A 24,720-nucleotide genomic window follows, 5' to 3' on the forward strand; every position below is an offset into this window, starting at 1 on the left:
TAGTGATTAAGGCAGATGACAAAATGGCATTTAATATAGTTATCACTCAAACGTGACTTAAGGAGGGGCAGGAATGGGCAGCTCAACACTCCTGGAGGTAGGGTTTTCAGACTGGATGGGGTATAAAAGGGATGCTGGTTACAATCAGCTTTGAGGAGGGATGATAGGAAGGAGCATCAAAGTGAAACCATACCGATTAAACAGAGGGAGGGGGGGGGGGGGGGGGGAGGGCAATTACACTACTGGGAGTGTACTATAAGACCCCAAACAGGGAAAAGAGTAAATATGTCAGCAAATTGCTGGGAAGTGCAGAAATCAGTGCAGTAAATAGCAGAAGATTTCAACTACCTTAATGTTAACTGGGATAAAACCCATAGAAGAGGAATATAGAGTGGATAATTATTAAAATGCATCCAGAAAACAATGAAGCTAGTACAAAAGAAGGGACAGTTATGGACTTAGTTCTAGGGAATGAAGTTGAGTGGGTGGAAGGGGTATCAGTGGGAGAACATTGTTTTGGGTAATGAACATTATGCAAGTTGGATTTAATATAGTCTATCTTAGTCCTTTTTCATAACTAAAAGTAAAAGTTCTCAATTAGGGAAAGGCCAATTTCACTAAGTTGAGATGTGATTTAGCTAAAGTGAACTGGGAACAGCTACTTTAATGTAAATCAGTGTCACAACAGTGAGATGCATTCAAGAATGAGACAAAGATGCAGAACGAATATTTTTTCTCATAAATAAAAAGGGTAGGACTCCCAAATATGAATACAACATGCTCACCCTGCACCCCTCTCCAGCCATTTGACATAAACTATACAGGGTAGTATAAGGCAAAAAAGGGGAAACGTTATAAGTGTTCGATACGACAGAAAATCTACATAGACCGCATCTGGAGTATTGTGTACGGTTTTGGTTTCCTTATCTAAGGATGGATATACTTTCCATGGAGGAAGTGCAGCGGAAGTTCATCAGACTAATCTTTGGGATGTCAGGATTGTCATTTGAGGAGAGATTGTGGAAACTGGGCCTGTGTTCTCTGGAGTTTAGAAGAATGAGAGGCGATCCCATTGAAACAAAATTCTTACAGGACATGACAGATGTATGCAGGAAGGATGTTTCCCTTGGCTGGTGAGTCCCAGAATAAGGGACAAGCCATTTAAGACTGCGATACGGTCGAATTTCTTCATTCGGGGTGGTGAATCTGGAATTTTGTACCCCGGAGGACTGTGGAAGCTCAATCATTGAGCATGTTCAAAACAGAAATTGACAGATTCCTGGAGACGAGTGACATCAAGGGATATGGAGGTAGCGCGGGTAAAGTGGCATTGAGGTAGATGATCAGCCATGATCTAATTGAACGGTGGCATGGGCTCGATGGGCTAAATGGCCAACTCCTGTTCCTGTGTATAGAAAGTTATGGGTGACGTTAAAAATGAAAAAAATATATTAGCAAGTATCATGGAAAACCCAAAGATATTTTATAATTATTTCTTGCTCTTTATGTATTTAAAAGCTTTGGACTAATGAGATTAAAAAGGTAACCTGTGTGTGGAGTTGGAAGATGTGTTCTTGGTTCTTAATACTTTACAACTGTCTTCACAATAAAGGGAGATATGTAGATGTTGATAGGGTGAGGGAAATATTGGATAAGATTAACAGAGAGAAAATATTAAGGTATTTAACATCTTTGAGTGTTGATGAATTGCCAGTACAGATGAGAAGCAGGGGAGGGAACAGCAGAGGCTCTGACCATTTTCCAATCCTCCTTGGCTTCAAGTGGGGTTCTCAGGCACTACTAACATTATACCCTTGTTTACAAAGGGTGCACAAAATATACCAAGTACTTACTAGGCAGTCAGCCTAACCTTGGCAGCGGGCAAATTATTGGAGCAAAATTCTAAGGGATGGCATTTAGAAAGTCACAATTTTTTAAAAATTCATTTGTGGGATGTGGGCATCACAGGCTAGACCCGCATTTATTGTCCATTAGGGAATTGCCTTGAGAAGGTGGCGATGAGCTGCCTTCTTGAACCACTGAAGTCCATGTGGTGTAAGTACACCCATAGTGATTTTAGGAAAGGAGTTCCAGGATTTTGACCCAGTGACAGTGAAGGAACGAGAACATATTTCCGAATCAGGATGGTGAGTGGCTTGGAGGGGAACTTCCAGATGGTGGTGTTCCCATGTGTCTGCTGCCCTTGTCCTTCTAGGTGGCAGTAGTTGTGGGTTTGGAAGGTGCTGTCAAAGGAGCCTTGGTGAGTTCCTGCACTTCATCCTGTAGATGGTACATACTGCTGCCACTGTGCATCGGTGGTGGAGAGAGTAAATGCTTGTGGATGGGGTGCCAATCAAGTGGGCTGCTTTGTCCTGGATGCTGTCAAACTTCTTGAGTGTTATTGGAGCTGCACTCATCCAGGCAAGTGGAGAGTATTCCATCACACTCCTGACTTGTGCCTTGTAGAAGGTGGACAGGGTTTCGGAAGTCAGGAGATGAGTTACTCGCCACAGGATTCCCAGCCTCTGACCTGCTCTTACAGCCACAGTATTTATATGGCTAGTATAGTTCAGTTTTGAGTCAATGGTAACCCCCAGGATGTTGATAGTGGGGGATTCAATGATGGTAATATGCCATTGAACATCAAGGGGTGATGGTTAGATTCTCTCTTCTTGAAGATGGTCATTGTCAGGCACTTGTGTGGCGCGAATGTTGCTTGCCACTTGTCAGCCCAAGTCTGATATTGTTCAGGTGTTGCTGCATTTGGACGTGGACTGCTTCAGTATCTGAGGAGTCGCGAATGGTGCTGAACATTGTGCAATCATCAGTAAGCATCTACACTTCTGACCTTATGATGGAAGGAAGGTCATTGATGAAGCAGCTGAAGATTGTTGGGCCTAGAACACTACCCTGAGGAACTCCTGCAGTGATGTCCTGGAGCTGAGATGATTGATCTTCCTTGCGCTAGCTATGACTCCAACCAGTGGAGAGTTTTCAGATTCACATTGACTCCAGTTTTGCTAGGGCTACTTGATGCCACACTTGGTCAAATGCAACCTTGATGTCAAGGGACCTCACCTTGGGAGTTCAGCTTTTTTGTCCATGTTTGAACCAAGGCTGTAATGAGGTCAGAAGCTGAGTGAACCTGGCGGAACCCAAACTGAGCACCAGTGAATAGGTTATTGCTAAGCAAGTGCCACTTGATAGCACTGTTGATGACTGCTTCCATCACTTTACTGATGATTGAGAGTAGACAGATGGAGTGGTAAACGGCCAGGTTGGATTTGTCCTGCTTTTTGTGTACAGGACATACCTGGACAATTTTCCACATAGCCAGGTAGATGCCAGTGTTATAGCTGCACTGGAACAACTTGGCTAGGTGCGTGGCAAGTTCTGGAGCACAAGTCCTCAGTACTATTACCAGAATATATTGTCAGACCCATAGCCTTCAGCCATTTCTTGATATCACGTGGAGTGAATCAAATTGGCTGAAGACTGGCATCTGTGATGCTGGGAACCTCCAGAGGAGGCCAAGATGGATCAACCAACTTAGCATTTCTGGCTGAAGATTGTTGCAAATGCTTCAGCCTTATCTCCTACACTGATGTGTTGGGCTCCTCCAACATTGAGGATGAGGATATTTGTGGAGCCTCCTGCTCCTGTGAGTTGTTTAATTATCCACCACCATTAATGACTGGATGTGGCAGGACTGCAAAGCTTAAATCTGATCTGTTGGTTGTGGAATCACTTAGCTCTGTGTATCACTTGCTGCTTATGTTATTTGGCAGGCATGCCCTCCTGCACTCTTCATTGAACCAGAGTTGATCCCTGGCTTGATGGTAATGCTAGATTGGGGGATATGCCGGGCCAAGGGGTTACAAATTGTGGTAGAGTACAATTCTGCTGCTGCTGATGGCCACAGCGCCTCTGTGATGCCCAGTCTTGAGCTGCTAGATCTGTTTGAAATCTATCCCATTTAGCACAGTGCTAGTGCCACACAACACGATGGAGGTTATCCTCAATGTGAAGACGGCACTTGGTCTCCACAATGACTGTGCAGTGGTCGCTCCTACTGATACTGTCATGGGCAGATGCATCTGTGGCAGGCAGGTTGATGAGGATGAGGTCAAGTATGTTTTTCCCTCTTGTTGGTTCCCTCACCACCTGTCGCAGACTGAGTCTAGCAGCCATGTCCTTTAGGACTCGGCCAGTGGTGGCACTAACGAGCCACCCTTGGTGATGGATATTGAAGTCCTCCACCCAGAGTACATTCTGCATCCTCAGTGATTCCTCCAAGTAGTGTACAACATAGAAGAGCACTGATTCATCAGCGGAGAGGAGGGGGAGGGAGGGCAGGCGAGGTGCGGCAATATGTAGTAATCATCAGGAGGATTCCTTGCCCAAGTTTGACCTGATGACCCAAGACTTCATGGGGACCGGAGTCGATTATCAAGGACCAAGTCGGATTAATCAAGGACAGTCGGCATGGATTTGCTAAGGTTATCCCTGGCTAAACTGATTTAATTTTTTGAGGAGATAACAGGAGAGTAGATGTGAGTTGTGTGATTGACATAATCCACAAGGATTTCAGCAAGGCTTTTGACAAGGTCCCACATGGCAGATTGGTCACAAAGTAAAGAGATTCGAGGAGAAGGTGGCAAGTTGGATTCAAAATTGGTCAGAGGCAGGAAGCAAAGAGTAATGGTTGATGGGTGTTTTTGTGACTGGAAGACTGTTTCCAAGGGGGTTCCAGAGGGTTCAGTACTGGCTTCCTTGCTATTTGTGATATATATCAATGATTTAGACTAAATGCAGGGGCCTTGATTTATGAGGATATTGCCAGGAATGGAGAATTTTAGTTGAGGAAAGATTGGCTAAACTAGGATTGTTTTCCCTGGAACCAAGGAGACTGAGGAGATTTTTAATTAAGATGTATTAAATTATGAGGGGTCTAGAAGAAATGGATAAAAAAAGATTTATTTCCTCTAACAGGTCAATAACCAGTGACAAAAACAGAATTACCTGGAAAAACTCAGCAGGTCTGGCAGCATCGGCGGAGAAGAAAAGAGTTGACGTTTCGAGTCCTCATGACCCTTCAACAGAACTGAGTGAATATTAGGAGAGGGGTGAAATATAAACTGGTTTAAGGTGGGGGCGGGGGTGTGGTTGTAGGGACAAGCAAGCAGTGATAGGAGCAGATAATCAAAAGATGTCACAGACAAAGGAACAAAGAGGTGTTGAAGGTGGTGATATTATCTAAACGAATGTGCTAATTAAGAATGGATGGCAGGGCACTCAAGGTACAGCTCTAGTGGGGGGTGGGGTGGAAAGACTAGCAGGGCATAAAAGATTTAAAAATAACAAATATGTGGGAAAAGAAAAATCTATATAAATTATTGGAAAAAAACAAAAGGAAGGGGGAAGAAACAGAAAGGGGGTGGGGATGGAGGAGGGAGTTCAAGATCTAAAGTTGTTAAATTCAATATTCAGTCTAGAAGGCTGTAAAGTGCCTAGTCGGAAGATGAGGTGCTGTTCCTCCAGTTTGCGTTGGGCTTCACCGGAACAATGCAGCAGGCCAAGGACAGACATGTGGGCAAGAGAGCAGGGTAGAGTGTTAAAATGGCAAGCGACAGGGAGGTTTGGGTCATTCTTGCAGACAGACCGCAGGTGTTCTGCAAAGCGGTCGCCAAGTTTACATTTGGTCTCTCCAATGTAGAGGAGACCGCATTGGGAGCAACGAATACAGTAGACTAAGTTAGGGGAAATGCAAGTGAAATGCTGCTTCACTTGAAAGTAGTGTTTGGGCCCTTGGACGGTGAGGAGAGAGGAAGTGAAGGGGCAGGTGTTACATCTTTTGCATGGGCATGGGGTGGTGCCATAGGTAGGGGTTGAGGAGTAGGGGGTGATGAAGGAGTGGGCCAGGGTGTCCCGGAGGGAACGATCCCTACGGAATGCCACTGGGGGGGTGAAGGGAAGATGTGTTTGGTGGTGGCATCATGCTGGAGTTGGCGGAAATGGTGGAGGATGATCCTTTGAATGCGGAGGCTGGTGGGGTGATAAGTGAGGACAAGGGACCCTATCATGTTTCTGGGAGGGAGGAGAAGGCATGAGGGCGGATGCGCGGGAGATGGGCCAGACATGGTTGAGGGCCCTGTCAACGACCATGGGTGGAAAACCTTGGTTAAGGAAGAAGGAGTTCATGTCAGAGGAACTGTTTTTGAAGGTAGCATCATCACAACAGATGCGACGGAGGCGAAGGAACTGAGAGAATGGGATGGAGTCCTTACAGGAAGCGGGGTGTGAGGAGCTGTAGTCGAGGTAGCTGTGGGAGCCGGTAAGCTTGTAATGGATATTGGTGGACAGTCTATCACCAGAAATTGAGACAGAGAGGTCAAAGAAGGGAAGGGAAGTGTCAGAGGTGGACCATGTGAAAATGTAGGAGGGGTGGAGATTGGAAGCAAAATTAATAAATTTTTCCAAGTCCCAATGAGAGCACGAAGCAGCACCGAAGTAATCATCGATGTACCAGAGAAAGAGTTGTGGAAGGGGGCCAGAGTAGGACTGGAACAAGGAATGTTCCACATACCCCATAAAGAGACAGGCATAGCTGGGGCCCATGTGGGTACCCATAGCCACATCTTTTATTTGGAGGAAGTGAGAGGAGTTAAAGGAGAAATTGTTCAGTGTGAGAACAAGTTCAGCCAGACAGAGGAGAGTAGCGGTGGATGGGAATTGTTCGGGCCTCTGTTCAAGGAAGAAGCTAAGGGCCCTCAGACCATCCGGGTGGGGGATGGAGGTGTAGACAGATTGGACGTCCATGGTGAAGAGGAAGCGGTTGGGGCCAGGGAACTAGAAATTGTTGATGTGACGTAAGGTGTCAGAGGAATCACGGATGTAGGTGGGAAGGGACTGGATAAGGGGAGAGAGCAGGGAGTCAAGATAACGAGAAATGAGTTCCATGGGGCAGGAACAGGCTGACACGATCAGTCTGCCAGGACAGTTCTGTTTGTGGATTTTGGGTAGGAGGTAGAAGCAGGCCGTCTGAGGTTGGGGACTATCAGGTTGGAAGCTGTGGGAGGAAGATCTCCAGAGGAGATGAGGTCAGTGACAGTCCTGGAAACAATGGCTTGATGTTCAGTGGTGGGGTCATGGTCCAGGGAGAGGTAGGAGGAAGTGTCTGCAAGTTGACGTTCAGCCTCTGCGAGGTAGGGGTCAGTGCGCCAGACAACAACAGCACCACCCTTGTCAGCGGGTTTGATGACATTGTTGGGGTTGGACCTGAGAGAATGGAGTGCAGTAAGTTGAGAGAGAGACAGATTAGAATGGGTGAGAGGAGCAAAGAAATTGGGACGACTAATAATAACCAGGGACCATAGATTTAAAGTAATTAGTAGAAAGGATTAAAGGAGGAGTTAAGAACATAAGAAATAGGAGCAGGAGTAGGCCATTCAGCCCTTAGAGCCCACCCTGCCCTTCGGTGACTTCATGGCTGATTTTTGACTTCAACACTGTTTTCCTGCACTATCCCTGTATCTGTTGATGTTTTAATATGTAAAAATCTATCAATCTCGGTCTTAAAATACTCAATGACTGAGCCTCCACAGCCCTCAGGGACAAAGAATTCCAATGATTCACCACCCTCTGAGTGAAAAAATATCTCCTCATTTCAGTCCTAAATGGCCTGCCCTTATGCTGGGACTGTACCCCCTGGTTCTAGACCCCCTGTCCCACCCCAGCCAGGGGAAACATCCTTCCTGCAACTATCCTGTTGAGCCCTGTAAAATTTCTGTATGTCTGAATGAGATCACCTCTCATTCTTCTAATCTCCAGAGAATAAAGGCCCAGTCTATTTAATCTTTCCTCATAGAACAATCCCTCCATCCCAGGAATTAATTTGGTGAACCTCCATTGCACTCCCTCTATGGCAAGTATATCTTTCCTTAGGTAAGGAGACCAAAACGGCACACAATCCTCCAGGTGCGGTCTCACCAAGGTTCTACAGAATTGCAGTAAGACATTTTAACTCCTGTACTCAAATCCTCTTGTAAAAAGACCAACATACCATCTGCTGCCTTAACTGTTTGATGTACCTACATATTAGCTTTCAGTGACTCATGAACAAGGACACCCAAGTCCATTTGAAGCTCAATATTTCCCAGCTTCTCACCATTTAAGAAATACTCTGTATTTCTGTTTTTGCTACCAAACTGGTAATCTCACATTTCTCCACATTATATGCCACATGCCAGATTTTTGTCCACTCGCTTAGCCTCTCCAAATTACCTTGAAGCCTCTTTGCATCCTCCTCACAACTCACACTCCCATCTAGCTCTGTGTCATCTGCAAACTTGGAAATATTACATTTAATCTCTGCAGCCAAATCATTGATATGGATTGTGAATAACTGGGGCCCCAAGCACTGATTCCTGCGGTACCCACTAACCACAGCCTGCCAACCTGAAAATGACCCATTTATTCCTTCTGTCTGTTTTCTATGTGTTAGCCAGTTATCTATCCATGCCAGTATATTTCCCCAATTCCATGTGTCCTACTTTTGTTTACTAACCTCTTGTGTGGGGTCTTATCAAAAGCTTTCTGAAAATCTAAATATACCACATCCTCCAGTTGCCCCTTATCTATTCTGCTAATTACATCCCTTTCCGTTTCATAAATCTATGTTGAACCTGCCAATTTTACCATTGTTTTCTAAATATCTTGTTACCACATCCTTTAATATAGATTCTAGCATTTCCCCTATTACTGATGTCAGGCAAACACATCTGTAGTTCCCCGTTTTTTCTCTCCCTCCTTTTTTAAACAGTGGGGTTACATTTGCCACCTTTCAATCTACAAGAATCATCCCAGAATCCATAGAATTTTGGAAGATGATCACCATTGCATCCACTATCTCTACAGCCACCTATTTCAGCACTCTGGGATGTAGATCATCAGGTCCAGGGGGTTTATCTACTTTTAAGTCCCATCAATTTCTCTACTTTTTTTTTACTAATATTAATATCTTGCAGTTCCTTGTTTACACTGGTCCCTTGATTCTCCATTATTTATGGGGCGTTTTTAGCATTTTCCTCTGTAAAGACAGACACAAAGTCTTTAAGATAAAAGCAAAATACTACAGATGCTGGAAATCTGAAACAAAAACAGAAAATGCTGGAAAAACTCAGCAGGCCTAACAGCATCTGTGGAGAGAAAAACAGAGTTAACGTTTCGAGTCTGTATGACTCTTCTTGAGAGCTAAAGAGAAGTAAAAATGTGGTGAAATTTATACTGTTTAAGGGGGGTGGAGTGGGTGAAGCTGGATAGAAGGCCAGCGATAGGTGGAGGCAAAGGAGAGACTGCCAGAGATGTCATAAACAAAAGGTCAAAGGGTTGTTAATGATACTGATACTGTCTAAAGGAGGTGCTGATGGTGGCATTAAGGTCAGAAAACAGAATGTGATAATATCCGGTCAAGGGTAAGCACCCTGGAAAGAACAACATGAACAACTGACAGATGTGGGGATGGGGTGGGGGAGGTGACGGTGTTGGGAAAAATGATTGAAAATAGGATGTCTCTGTCTCAATTTCTGGTGATGGACAGTCCATCAATATTCTTTGTTTAGTTTCCCTGCCATTTTCTTATTCCCTTTGTAAACAAAATGATCAAATAAATGGAAAACAAAAAATAAAAAATATCTGGAAAAACTCAGCAGGTCTGGCAGCATCGGTGGAGAAGAGTACAGTTGACATTTCGAGTCCTCATGACCCTTCAAAAGAATTAAGTAAAAAGTTTCACTCTCCCTCTCTGTGTCTGTCACATACTCTCTGTCTCACACTCTCTCAGTGTCTCTGTCTCACACTCTCTCAGTGTCTGTCTCACACTCTCTCTCACTCTGTGTCTCACTGTCTCTCTCTCCCGTCTCTCTTTTTCTCCGACTCTCTCTCTCTCTGTCTCACTCAATCACTCTGTCTCTCTCTCTCTCTCTTTCTGTGTCTGTCTCACTCACTCTCCCTGTCTCTCTCTCTCTTTCCGGGGTTTCTGTGCCATTCCAGCTGTTGCCAGCAGAGAGCGCACTGAGACAGCAGCTCGCGGATCCCCGTCATTGTGCCTTTCGCTCTCGATATTAGTCGATTTGCTGCTGATTCCTGTGTACGTGATGGGAGAGGCGACCTACCTGGGCTGATATTAAATACATCAGAGAGTCCGGAAGCAGAAAACTTTACAGCTCAACTGGTTCGCTTTGCCTGGAGAAGAGCTGAGACAGTTGTAAACAAACTTTCCTGTTGTTATTGTTTATAAATAGTTACCAAATTAATATAAAGCTGCCAATAATCTGCAGATAACTGTAATAAAGTAATGAGCGTTTCTTGTTTCTATTTTTCAATAACCAGACATTTTACCGACTGAAAATGTTGCGTTTCTTCGAGCTGCTCCGAAAGAGGAAAGAGGTGAGAATTTATTTCACATTCCAATTGTTTCGAGTCCCCGTTTCTTTAACAAAAGTTTTCTCTAAATTATCGTCTCAATTAATTCCACCTGAAACTGTTTAATTCAATTTCAGTGGCGACGCCAACATTTTAGAAATTAATTTAATTTCAGTAAGAAACGGATTTTGCGAATTCTGTTAGAAACCGTTAATTTAAAATAAAATTCCAACTGTTAAATTTATCGTTGAACATTCCTGATTGTCCGGCGCTGCCTCGGGTATTGAACTGAGGGAAAAAAATACCAGCGCTCACATTTCTCAACTGTAATATTAATCCCGCCCCGGGGACAAGTGAAACTCTAGAACGGTGACCTACACCTGCCCTTTCTCCAAAGCTCATCGCTTCTCCCTTCATGTTGATTTATTATTAATTATCTCCTGTAATTTCCAAAGGAGAATTGGATGGGACGTTTGAGGGAGGGAGATGAGCAGCGCAGTGGGTGAATGGGACTGACTCTGTGCTCTCTCTCACTGATCATCTCTCTTACAATCACTGGCTCAAAGCCCCCATTTCTAATTTTTGTTGCAATCATTTCTCAGAACAAACACAAATTGGTTTATTATTTGTTGTTGTTATTTTTTGACGTTATTTTCTGTTACTTGTGGTAGTTTATTTTGTTGAGTAAATTTCTCTCTCTCTCTCTCCCTCGGTCCAGCTCATTCCTATCGTGGCTCTAATGACCGCCGCCGCATCAGCGGGCACCGGCACCTCCATCTACTTCCTCGCCACCAAGACTGATGTCATGTAAGGGATCCACTGAACCCGGGGCCAGGAGTTACATGCCCCGGCCTCAGAAACCTCTCCGTCACTCGGCTTTGTTAACCATTTATTTCTCTGTTTCACTCGGAGCGGCTGATTTCCTGTAAATTTGTATTTGAATTTTATAAAACAAAACAGGAAAAGGGAAGAAATGTAATTATATATTTTATAAATTGAATAGACCCAGCTTGTTGCAAATTGTGAACTGCAAAGTCATGGAGCTCTGAGCAATGTTTATGCCCCTGTTGTGTTTGTATATGAAAGTGATGTTTCTGTGTACGTTAGTGTGCTCATTGTGGATGTACACAGGCTTGTGTGTTCAGTATGTGGATGGGTGGGTGGGTGAACCGCTGGGTGGGGGTGTGAGTGGTGAGTGGGGGTGTGTGGTGGGTGGGTGGGTGAACCGCTGGGTGGGGGTATGTGTGGTGGGTGGATGAACTGCTGGGTGGGGGTATGTGTGGTGGGTGGGTGGGGGTGTGTGTGTGGTGGGTGGATGAACTGCTGGGTGGGGGTGTGTGGTGGGTGGATGAACTGCTGGGTGGGGGTGTGAGTGGTGGGTGAACTGCTGGGTGGGGGTGTGAGTGGTGGGTGGGGGTGAACTGCTGGGTGGGGGTGTGAGTGGTGGGTGGGTGGGGGTGTGTGTGGTGGGTGGGTGAACCATTGGGTGGGGGTGTGTGTGGTGGGTGGGTGTTGCTGGGTTTGGATGAGACTGGGTGAGTGTGTAGAGAGCACTCAGGAATGAGAAGGACACAGTCTAAAACTAGACTGAGATCTAATCACTTTTTAAAATACTGATAAACTGGTTCTTAGCAATTTCTAATGTTGTTTTCACCTGTTGTAGAGTCAATAAAACAGGGAACCCGACTCCCTGGGAGAATGTGGACCCCAAGAAACCCCAGAAGGTATGTGATGAACTCTCGTTCTTCTGATGCTGGGTATGAGCCAGTCCATTCCCAAAGTGTGTGATTCAGGGCAAAACCCAACATTAGGCAATAATAGACAAAGGGAAGGAAGAGTATGGACTGAACATTAGCAGCCCAGAGAAATTTGCAAATCACAGTGACAAATAAATTGAAGAGAATTCTGGCAAACAGCTTACTGGTGAGTCAGGATTGCAAGCTGATGTTGCTCATTCGTGCCCCAGGTAAGGGGCCCAGCATTGCCCCTGTCAGCTCACACCACTGAATGGGCAGTAAATGAGAGTCATAGAGACTTTCTCCTTCTGTGACCATCTCTCCAAAATCTGCTAATTTCACTCGCTCAGGCAGTGCCTAATAAATTAATTTATCTGCTGATTCCTCTACCCATGTTCAGGATCCAGTTGGTGCTGGAAATTTCAATTGATGAGGATGTTCACAAAGTCCCAACACATTTCCTAAAATATCTACATATCTACTTTTAATTTAATTTCAACTGAGACAAAAATTGAAATACATGTGCACCTCGCCCCAGTCTGTGAGGAGAATGAAACGCATGGATCGAGAAAATCCGAGATGATTAAAAATGAATGATCAGTGTAGAGAGTTGTGACCAGTCATTCAGAATGTCCCTTGCTGCAGCATACTCCATTTAAAATGAACCTTATTGAGAATTTGCAGTGTTGTGAGGAGAGAGAGGCCAAAGTTTTCACTTTGCACATTATTTCGAGCTGACCTTTCACATTGTTATGGGAAGGGTGAACTCTAATCCCGTTGATGGGTTAAATGCTGAGGAACCTCTGCTCATTCAAGCACATCTCCAGGATGATATTCCACTTACCTGCCCCACCTCCCCCAAACCCACCCAGATTCACCAGGACATTAAAAGAAGTTGTGTATTTTTCCATTTTCTTTCATTAACCTATTGGAAATGGGATTTAAGGCTGTTTGAGTGACAACCAAGAATAGTCAGTATTTTTAAAGCCAGTATCATTTGTGTTGTAAAGATCTGATAAAATGTTTGGATTAAGAGCTGAGAGTTGGAGACAGTAAAACCCTTTGCTTGTCTCTCCTTTCCTCATGCAGTTAATGACTATCGACCAGAAATGGGAGCCAGTGGAGGAGCTTCAGATGCTGAAACGTTACACCAAATGAGCGTGTGGATTATTGGTGATGTTAGCACTGAGCGGTTCACTGATTTACATCTGCCCAAATTCTGACTGGAGCAGCGCAGAGACGTTTCTGCTACAATTTTAGGATTTCGTCACAAATCATCAATATTCCAGTATGCTTACACCCCCTCCCCACTTGTCTCTCTCCCTCCCCCCACTCCTACCTCTATCTTCAGGGTGAATCTCCACTGGGCGGTGGAGGAGCAACATCTGTGTCTTCAGACATTGAAATCATTCCTACCCATAAAATATATAAACTATTACATTGTTGTAAAATAAACAACATATAATTTAAGTGTGATCAGAGTGTGTAATTAAATGCAAAATTAGATCTTAAGAGCACTGTTTTGTATCTCACATCTGAGATGATTTTTATTCTTCATCACTAACTCATTCCCCTCCGCAAACTGCACAAATAAACCATTGGCTGTTTATTTGATAGTAAGCATTTTGTATTTTATAGAAAATTTTGTATGGTTAATAATTTGTCCTGGAGATTTCTAGGTAAATAAAGAGTCTCTTTGTGCACACCTGTATACACCAAGTATACCTGTACCTGGCCGTGTACCCCTGCACCTGGCCGCGTACCCCTGGCCCTACCTCCTGTGTCGAGTCAGAATCATCATCGACCAATCTCGTAGCAAATTAATCAAACAGTTTTTTGGTTGTGAAGACAACTCCCTGTTTATAACCAGGCACAGAAATGGACACATTGCCCCAATGAGCAAGAAAACCTTTTGTTCCTGATTGAAGAGTGCATAGCAGCAGGATTCCTAAATGGACTGGATAGAGACTGTGAAATGATCATCACTAATAAAGTCAGCCCAGGTTCCAAACTCCTATTGTTCTACCCAAAAAGATGTGACTTTGGAAAGTCTTTCCTGACCCAGCAGCAGACACCAAAACTGTTATAAACCCACATCAGATTCATCAACTTTCAACACGCAACTAATCCTGGGAGACAGCAGGTCCCCAATTTGATGAGGCTGTCCTACTCCAGATCACTGCCTTCTCTCTGTCAGTACCAGCATCGTCACAGGAGGATGTGCAGTCATCGATGATCAATGCACATTGATGGGATAATGACAGGGACTGCAGACTTGAAATGCTTGTGCTTTACCTGTTCTTATTAATCAGCAAGTTTCTGGTAGATTTAAATCAGAGATGAGAAGGAATTACTTTTCTCAAAGGGTCGTGAATCTGTGGAATTCACTACCCCAGAGTGCAGTAGTTGCCAGGATGCTGGATAAATTTAAGGAGGACCCAGGATTATCTGGATGGTGAGATTCACTCTCAGAACGTTCATCTGACTTGGCTGAAAACATGTGGCAGGAGATGAATCCGAACGTTTACATTTTCCTGCCCTGGAACGGGGGGGGGGGGGAAGTTAATTCTTATTGCTTACAATAAGGGATGATATCTTATAAATTAATTTGATTTTCACAACTCCAGAACTATCTAGAGTAACTGTCAGGCATCTGATAGTCCAAAAAACAATCAATATACTTTCTGTGGCCCATTTGACAGTCACTGGGTTACTGAGATGTGATCACGACTAGTTAGATATTTACAGTTTCTGAATTGAGTCTATTTATGAGGTTTGTCCTTCTCTCTTTTGAGAATGAACACTTCCACATACTTCAAAGAACAGAAATCTGCATCATGCCTTTCACAATCTCAGAACATCTCAAAGTGCTTTCTAGCCACTGTTGTAAAGCCAGAAACACAGCTAGATCCCACATACAGCAATGAGATATTAATTAGATAATTTGTTTCAGGGATATTGGTTGAGGGATCATTATTAGCCACAGTGCAGCAGACCCGCCTGTTATTCTTCCACAGGATCTTATAGATCTAACCGACCGAGCAATGAGACCCTCAGTTTACCACTTACCTGAAAGGCAGCAACTTCAACAGTACAGAAACCTGAAAGAGCGCGGCGCTGTCGGAGGCTCAGCGCTGAGGGAGCGCGGCGCTGTCGGAGGCTCAGCGCTGAGGGAGCGCGGCGCTGTCGGAGGCTCAGCGCTGAGGGAGCGCGGCGCTGTCGGAGGCTCAGCGCTGAGGGAGCGCGGCGCTGTCGGAGGCTCAGCGCTGAGGGAGCGCGGCGCTGTCGGAGGCTCAGCGCTGAGGGAGCGCGGCGCTGTCGGAGGCTCAGCGCTGAGGGAGCGCGGCGCTGTCGGAGGCTCAGCGCTGAGGGAGCGCGGCGCTGTCGGAGGCTCAGCGCTGAGGGAGCGCGGCGCTGTCGGAGGCTCAGCGCTGAGGGAGCGCGGCGCTGTCGGAGGATCAGCGCTGAGGGAGCGCGGCGCTGTCGGAGGATCAGCGCTGAGGGAGCGCGGCGCTGTCGGAGGATCAGCGCTGAGGGAGCGCGGCGCTGTCGGAGGATCAGCGCTGAGGGAGCGCGGCGCTGTCGGAGGATCAGCGCTGAGGGAGCGCGGCGCTGTCGGAGGATCAGCGCTGAGGGAGCGCCGCACTGTCAAGGGTCAGTGCTGAGGGAGCGCCGCACTGTCTAGGGTCAGTACTGAGGGAGTACCACACTGTCAAGGGTCAGTACTGAGGGAGTACCACACTGTCAAGGGTCAGTACTGAGGGAGTACCACACTGTCAAGGGTCAGTACTGAGGGAGTACCACACTATCAAGGGTCAGTACTGAGGGAGTACCGCACTATCGGCAATCAGTAGTGAAGGAGCTCTGCACTGTCGAGGGGTCAGTACTGAGGGAGAGCCGTACTGTCGAGGGGTCAGTACTGAGGGAGTACCGCACTATCGGCAATCAGTAGTGAAGGAGCTCCGCACTGTCGAAGGGTCAGTACTGAGGGAGAGCCGCACTGTCGAGGATCAATAATGAGGGAGCTCTGCACTGTCGAGGGTCAGTACTGTGTTGCCCAGAACCAGCAGTGAAACTCACTTTTGATAAAGTTACTCAGCAATCACCTTCAGTGAATGTTTCCAGTGAATGTATTTTTCATATAAAATGTATCTCTCTGCTCCTAAATGTCGAAATATCCAGATGCCAGACTCTGACAGAATACATTCAAATCTCACTCAGAAACCACACATTAATGGGCAGTATCTTTATTCTGAAGCTAAGAAAGCTTCTCTTATCTGTTACTCCTGTTAGTCTTGCTGTCAGGTGACCAGTGGATTTGTGCTGACTCACACCAACTCTGCATTTCTGAGCAAAGGAAGTAAGTACTGGAAATATTCCAAACCATTAACTATCTGTAAACCCCTTCATTCTCCAAGCTGCAGTTTCCCTCTGTTAATTCCAAAGACCAAATGCCAGAAATGTATTCTTGCAAAAGCCCCTGGTGCTCCTGGAAACTGAAATACTGCATTATGAGATGTCTCACACATTTTTAAAGTTATTTTATTTCCTAAAAATTGATAAAGACAGAGAAAACAGAATATGAGAGTAAACTAGTAAGGAATATAAAACTGATTGCGAGAGTGCTTAAACAAGAATGTGAATAGGAGGAGAATAGCAAAAGTAAATGTGGGACCCTGAGAGGCAGAGAAATTATAAATGAGGAATAAGGAAATGATAGAGACATTAAACAAACGTTCTGTATCTGTCTAGGACCTGACATCTTAGGTCTTAGGGATGTAGAAGAGGCAGCTGCAGAGATAGTGACAGCACCTGGGTGTGATTTTTGTAAAACTTCCCAGATTTATGATCGGTGCCAGTGAATTGAATTGCTAATTCAAGAAAGGAGGAAGAGAGAAAACCGGGAACTGACATCAGTCATTAGGAAAATGCTGGACATGGTAACAAAACACGTAGAAAATCAGACTATGATTAGTCAAAATGGCTTTATGAAAGGGAAATTCAGTTTGCAAATCTCTTAGAGGTTTTTGAGAATGTAACCTATGGTGTAGATAAATAGAAACTAGTGGATGTGGTATATTTGAATTTTCAAAAGATATTTGATAAGGTATCACTCAAAACGTTGCTACACAAGATAAGGGCTGGTGGGGCTTTGATGAAACGTTGTTGACCCGAAACGTAGGCTGGTATTTTCCAGCCCCTCAAACCAGCAAGATCTTCTGGTCCGGCTGATGTGAATGCGGATTTCTATGGCTCTCTGGGTCCGCTGCGGGGGATGAGGAGGGGCTGGAAAATTCCGGCCATTAACTCTGTTTCTCTCTCCACTGATGCTGCTGGACCTACTGAGTGTTTCCAGCATTTTCTGTTTTATTTCAGATTTCCAGCATCTGCAGTATTTTGCTTTTGTATTTGGGTTCACGGGTGAGGGCTGGTATATTAGCATTGATAGAGGATTATTTAAAGAATAGAAAAGAGGATGCAGGAATAAATGGGTCATTTTAAGGTTGTAAGGTTGTTACTTGTGGGATTCCACAAAAATCTGTTGTGGGGCCTCAACTATTTGCAATCTATGTTTATGACTTATATGAAGGGACTAACAGTAGTGTATCTATGTTGCTGACAATACATTGTTAGTTGAGAAAGCATGTTGGATCTATTTTCTCTGGAGTTTAGAAGAATGGGTGATTCTAATCTGCGTACTGACTGGACAAATCAGATTGGCTGGGGTAACATGGAAGATGAGTTTGTAGAGTGCATCAGGGATTGTTTCTTGGAGCAATACATTGCAGAACCTACCCAGGAACAGGCTATTTTAGATCCAGTAATGTGTAATGAGGTGGGATTAATAAGAGATATTGTAGTTAAGGATCACCTAGGGGGTAGCGTTCACAACGTGGTAGAATTTCAAAATCAGTTTGAGGGCGAACAACTCGGGTCCCAAATCAGTGTCCTCACCTTTAAATAAGAGCAATTGCAGAGGTATGAAGAAAGAGTTGTCTAAAGTGGGCTGGGAAAATAGACTAAGGAGAAGGTCAGTGGATGAGCAGTGGCAGACATTTAAGCAGATATTTCATAAAGTTCAGCAAAAATTTATCCTGGTCAAAAAGAAGGACTCGATGAGAAGGATGAACCACCCGTGGTTAACAAAGGCAGTCAAGGAGAGTATCCAATCAAAAACTAAGGCATACAAAGTAGCAAAAGCTAGTGGTAGGCCAGAGGATTGGGAATTTTTTAGGAACCAGCAGCGGATGACTAAAAAGCTAATAACGAGGGAGAAAATTGATTATGAAAGTAAGTTGAAAAGAAATGTAAAAACAAACAGCAAGAGCTTCTACGGGTGTATAAAAAGAGACAGAGTGGCTAAAGTGAGCGTGGGACTCTTGGAGGATGCAACTGGAGAATTGATAACGGGGAACAGGAAACTGGCAGATAATTTAAACCAATATTTTGCATCAGTCTTCACGGTGGAGGACACAATAAACATCCCAAAGATATCAGGTAAGCAAGGAGCTAATGGGAGGAAGTACCTTGTAACAGTCTCTATTACAAGGGACAAAGTATTTAACAAACTATTGGGGATAAAGGCAGGCAAGTCGCCAGGGCCTGATGGCCTGCATCCGAGGGTTTTAAAGGAAGTGGCTGCAGAGACACTGGAGGCATTGGTCGAAATATTCCAGAACTCACTGGATTCCGGGAGGGTCCCAGTGGATTGGAAAACTGCTAATATTGAAGAAGGCAGGGAGACAAAAAGCAGGAAACAATAGGCCAGTCAACCTAACATCCATCATTGGGAAAATGCTAGAGTCCATTATTAAGGAAGAAATAGCAGGACATTTAGAAAAACTTAACACAATCAAACAGAAAACATGGTTTTGTGAAAGGGAAATGATGTTTGACAAATTTACTAGAGTTCTTTGAGGATATAACAAGCAGAGTTGATAAAGGGGAACCGGTAGATGTAGTGTATTTGGATTTCCAGAAGGCATTCAGTAAGGTGCCACATAAAAGGTTATTGCTCAAGATAGGAGCTCACAGTATTGGGGGTAATGTATTAGCATGGATTGAGGATTGGTTAACACACAGAAGACAGAGAGTCGGGATTAATGGGTCTTTTTCAGATTGGAAAGATGTAACTAGTGGAGTGCCACAAGGATCAGTCCTAGGGTTTCAATTATTTACTATCTATATTAATGACTTGGAGGAGAGGGCAGAGTGTAATGTATCCAAATTTGCTGATGTTACAAAAATAGGTGGGAGGGCATGTTGTGATGAGACATAAGGAATCTGCAAGGGGATATGGACAGGTTGAGTGAGTGGGCAAAACTTGGCAGATGGAGTTTAATGTAGGAAAGTGTGAGGTCATGCACTTTGGTAGGAAGAATCAAAAGGCAGATTATTATTTAAATGGAGAGAGACTCCAAAAAAGTGCAGCACAGAGGGATCTGGGTGCTCTTGTGCATGAAACACAAAAAGTTAGCATGCAGGTGCAGCAAGTAATTAAGAAGGCAAATGGAATTGTGGCCTGTATTGCTAGAGGGTTGGAGTTTAAAAATAGGGAAGTCTTGTTACAACTGTACAGGGTGTTGATGAGGCCTCACTTGGAGTACTGAGTACAGTTTTGGTCCCCATATTTAAGAAAGGATATACTGGCATTGGGGGCAGTTCAAAAGAGATTCACTAGGCTGATTCCTGGGATGAAGGGGTTGACTTATCAAGAATGGCTAAACAGGTTAGGCCTTTATTCATTAGAGTTTAGAAGAATGAGGGGTGATCTTATTGAAACGTACAAGATTCTGAGGGGTCTTGACAGGGTAGATGTTGAGAAGCTGTTTCCACTATTGGAGGAACCTTGAACTAGGGGACAAAGTTACAGAATAAGGGGACAATCATTTAAAACTGAGATGTGAAGGAATTTCCTCTCCCAGAGGGTAGTGAATGTCTGGAATTCTCTATCCCAGAGAGTTGTGGAGACTAGATCACAAAGTATTTAAAGAGGAGATAGATAGATGTTTTGAAATATTGGGGAGTTGAGGGTTATGAGGAGCTGACACGAGAGGAGTTGAGGCCTGGGGCAGATCAGCCATGATCTTATTGAATGGCTGGGCAGGCTTGAGGGGCCGAATGGCCTACTCCTGCTCCCATTTCTTACGTTCTTATGAATGAGAGGCAATCTCACTGAAACCTACAAAATTCTGAAGGGACCGGATAGGGTGGGCACTGAGAGGTTGTTTCCATTGGTCGGGGAATCTAAAACATGGGGACACAGTCTCAGGAAAAGGGGTTGATCATCTCGGACCGAGATGAGGAGAAATTTCTCACTCAAAGGCTTGTGAATCTTTGACATCCTCAACTCCAAAGGGTTGTGGAGGTTCCATTGTTGAACAGATTTAAGGCTGGGATAGACAGATTTTTGGAGTGTTAGGGAATTCAAGGGATATGGGGAGCAGGCGCAAAAATGAAGTCGAAGCCCAAAATCAGCCATGATCGTATTGAATTGCGGAACAGCTTCGATGGGCCGAGTGGTCAACTCCTGTTCCTGTTTCTTGTGTAAGTTGTGAAGAGGACACAAAGAGTCTGCAGGAAGGTGACAGAGTTTGATGTGGGGAAATGTGAGTTTATTCATTTTGGCAAGAAGAACAAAGAGAATTTTTATAATTGTGAAAAGCTATTAAATGTTGCTGTGCAGAGGGATTTGGGTGTCCTTGTACACAAAATTCAGTATGTTAACATGCAGATACAGCAAGATTTACTAAGACAAACTGCACTTTGGATGGTCTTTATTGCAAGGAGATAGAATACGAGATTAAGGACATCTTGTCACAATTATACCAGGCTTTGGCAAAACTGCATCTGGAGAAGTGTATACAGTTTTGGTCTTTGTACTTCAGGAAGGACTCGCCATTGGTGGAGCGCAACAAAAGATTCATGAGACTGATTCCTGGGTTAAGAGGGTTGTCTGATGAGGTGAGATTGAGTAGAATGGGCCTAAACTGTCTGAAGTTTAGAAGAATGAGAAGTGATCTCATTGAACATTATAGGAGTATGAGAGAGCTCTGATCAGGTAGATGTTGAAAGGCCAATACTCTATCAATCCCCAGCAAAAGTGATCAGAAACTCTGTCTGAACAGGATTGCTCTGTTGAATGAGTTGCTCCCAAAGTTGATTTTTAACAGATGCTATAAAAAATTTATCTTATCTCAACTGATTGATGTCTTTGCATAAAAAGTAAAATGCCATAAACTGTCATTGCATCACATAACTGAGAGAAGATGTTTACATAGTGTTTTAGTTGAGAAAATACAGAGTGGCTGAATGTGAAATCTGCTGAGTAAACAGTTCTTCAATTGGGGTATTTTAACAAAGTCTCACTCTCTACAGATATAAAAACAAAAAACTGCGGATGCTGGAAATCCAAAACAAAAACAGAATTACCTGGAAAAACTCAGCAGGTCCGGCAGCATCGGCGGAGAAGAAAAGAGTTGATGTTTCGAGTCCTCATGACCCTTCAACAGATCTAAGGGTCATGAGGACTCGAAACATCAACTCTTTTCTTCTCCGCCGATGCTGCCGGACCTGCTGAGTTTTTCCAGGTAACTCTGTTTTTGTTTCTCACTCTCTACAGTTTTTCAATCAGGCCTGAGGGAGATTACTAATTACAAGTGATCTCACTCCACTGGGTGCAAATGGCAGGAAAAGGCAGTGTGTGTTTGGGAGGTTTTTCGTTAATGACCTTAGTAACATGAACAGTGACTCATGAGCTTGACTTTCCTGGTTGCTAGGCATCATAAAGTTGTTGAGAAATTATCGAATAACAACCAGGAAATAGAAGATTTCCAGTGCCACACCCCTCATGATTTTAGGATCAGTTAAATGAGAGATTAATTTTTCGTGGCAGAGAAGATGAAAGAGAATCACAGAATTGTTACAGTGCAGAAGGAGACCATTCAGCCCATTGTGTCTGCACCGGCTCTCTGAGCATTTTAACTTAGTGCCAGTCTCCTGCCTTTTCCCCTTAACCCTGCACATTGTTTCTATTTAAATAATCATCCAATGCCCTCTTGAATGCCTCAATTGAACCTGCCTCCACCACACTTCCAGGCAGCGCATTCCAAACCCTAACTACTCACTGTGTGAAAAAGTCTTTTCTCATCTCGCATTTGCTTCTTTCGCAAAACACTTTAAAACTGTGCCCTCTGGTTCTCAATCCGTTTATGAGCAGGAGCAGTTTCTCTCTATCTACTCTGTCCAGACCCCTCATGATTGTGAAAACTTCTATCAAGTCTCCTCTCAGCCTTCTCCTCTCCAAGGAAAACAGCCCCAAATTCTCCAATCTTTCCTCATAACTTAAGTGACTCATCCCTGGAACCATTCTCATAAGCCTCTTCTGCACTCTCTCCAATGTGTTCACATCCTTCCTATAGTGTGGTGCCCAGAACTGTACACAAGGAGGGAGGGATTTACATTCCTGGGGCATTAGGATCAGTTCTGGAGTGGGAGGGATCTGTTCAAGCGAGACTGGGTTGGGAGCAATGTGGTCCTGTGGGATAGGGTTCAAACTAACTATGCTGGGGGTGGGGGTGGATTTGAAGCATTAGAGGAGGGGTGCACAGAGGACTATGAGTAACAAACAGCATCATTCTAAAGAGCAGCTTTGAAACAAGAGAGATCACACAGGAATTGGGAGAAATGCAACGTGGTCTAAAATAGACTTGGAGTGCATGTGTGTAAAAACATTGAGCATCGTAAATGAGGTTAGTGAGCTGTAAACACAAATTGTCACATTGTACTATAATATAGTGCAATAAGAGAGATTTGTATCAAAGAAGGGGAGAACTGAGAACTTAATATCCCTGGCATTAGTGTTGAGGAAAGATGGGAAAGGAAGAGAGAGTGCTGGTGGTAGTATTGATCAAAGATACTTGTTACAACCCCAGCTGATGTTACTACCAGACAAGTCAGGTCCCAGGGAGGATTCAGCTTGGTAGATCCTAACTTTTAGCTTTTGTTTAGAAATGTGGAGAGGAGTTACTGAACACATTCACAGGACTCAGCTGTTGAACTTTTAACAAAAGAATAAAACATTCATTAAAGAGAAAAAGAACCATATTACAATACTGATTCACCCACAACTATATCTTTACAGATACATACAGATTTGGAAGGATAACACAAGTTACAAAAATCTATCTTATACTCTAATGTTCACAGTAAGTATACAGTCCACCTACTAATAGGCAAACTGTGGTCAGACACTCCGAAGCCAAGTGACAGATGCCACCCCAAACAGATGCTATGGATCCCTCATCAACTCCACGCCCCCCAGACACTTGTCACACCGTGAACTAACCAGTCTCACTGAATTCCGTCCTTCATACAAGGGTTTCCAATTTCCACTCTTGAAGTACACACCTTGGAATTTTCTCCTAAGCTACGCTTTCACTTGGACATCTTCAAAAAGGATCTGTCTCTGAGGTTTCAACCTCTCCTTCTGATGTTCCTCTCCCCTGGACCGCCATGTGCATTCAAGCCATGCCAACGGAACACCACTACTTCACAGGCCCATAGTAAGGAGTCACCCATCTTTGGCTGTCTCCTCAGATCTTCTGGCTTTTTGCAAGCCCACTTTGCCTTGATTTGGTGTTAGCGTCTAATAACTTCTGCTTAATGAATGTCAAATATGCAGTACTTAAAGGTAATAAGGTGAACAGGTGCTGAGTGTTGATTTGTTAATTATACTCAATTGTATAAGAAAGAGTTACTCAGCACTGGTTGTCTAGTGTGTTAGAGGGGAGAAGTCAGCTCTGTAGTGTGTAATAAACAGTCTCTATCTAAACATCCCAATCTCTTGTATCCTTCACATACAGGCTTGGGAGATGGCCAACATTCTGCTTCCCTACAGCTTCCTCTCTTTAATTTGGAACCTTTTCCTCTGTTCCTTACTTTCAATTCTACTGAACAGAACCAGTCCAGATTCCTGTTCTTTTTCCCTTAACTTCACTGCCGTCCTGGGACCATCTTCTGCTCAACTCCCTGGTTTTTGGAAGTCTATTCTTTCTTTGGGACCTGCTCCCTGCAGCCCCCTTCCTGCTCTGACTGACAGTTTCTGTGGAATGCCCTACCAACTGAACTCAAATTGCTTTTCTGTTTCTCTGTCTCTGTGCCCACCACCACCCACCACTTGCTGGTCAACAGCAGAGTGTTCTTTGCTTTGTATTAACTTCCCTAAACCACTTCAAAGGTCGTAAAACTTCATTAAAATGCAAGTTACACAAACAAACCCACAGATTTGCAGGCAACATTCTAAAATGACCAAAATCCAGGTTGCCCCTTTCTTAACACATACAACATATAAATTCAACTTAAACTTAAAGCAATAACTTATTCCTAATGCACGCAACTTAATTAAAACTATCCCTAGTTCCTAACAAAATGTAACAGCTCTAGTAGAGTAGAGAGGTCAAAGGCAGAGTCTGTTTGGTTAGAATGAAGGGATAATTGAAGAGTTGTTACACGGCTGATGTACATGATAGGTCATCAAACAGTCGTAAGGAAATAGAGGAGA

At 44.1% G+C, this 24,720-nt stretch overlaps 1 protein-coding gene across 1 annotated transcript; it reads left to right on the top strand.

The window, feature by feature from the left end:
• Positions 1 to 10,109: 10,109 nt before the first annotated feature.
• On the top strand, positions 10,110 to 13,767 carry c26h15orf48 (chromosome 26 C15orf48 homolog). The gene is made up of 5 exons (XM_041175127.1): positions 10,110 to 10,264; positions 10,390 to 10,446; positions 11,141 to 11,229; positions 12,086 to 12,146; positions 13,248 to 13,767. Exons 2-5 carry the CDS (start codon positions 10,408 to 10,410, stop codon positions 13,314 to 13,316), a joined length of 258 nt encoding a protein of 85 aa, XP_041031061.1. The 5' UTR covers positions 10,110 to 10,264; positions 10,390 to 10,407; the 3' UTR covers positions 13,317 to 13,767.
• The last annotated feature ends 10,953 nt before the right edge of the window (positions 13,768 to 24,720 follow it).

The sequence above is a fragment of the Carcharodon carcharias genome, chromosome 26 (assembly GCF_017639515.1).
Source record: "Carcharodon carcharias isolate sCarCar2 chromosome 26, sCarCar2.pri, whole genome shotgun sequence".
Classification (NCBI taxonomy): domain Eukaryota; kingdom Metazoa; phylum Chordata; class Chondrichthyes; order Lamniformes; family Lamnidae; genus Carcharodon; species Carcharodon carcharias.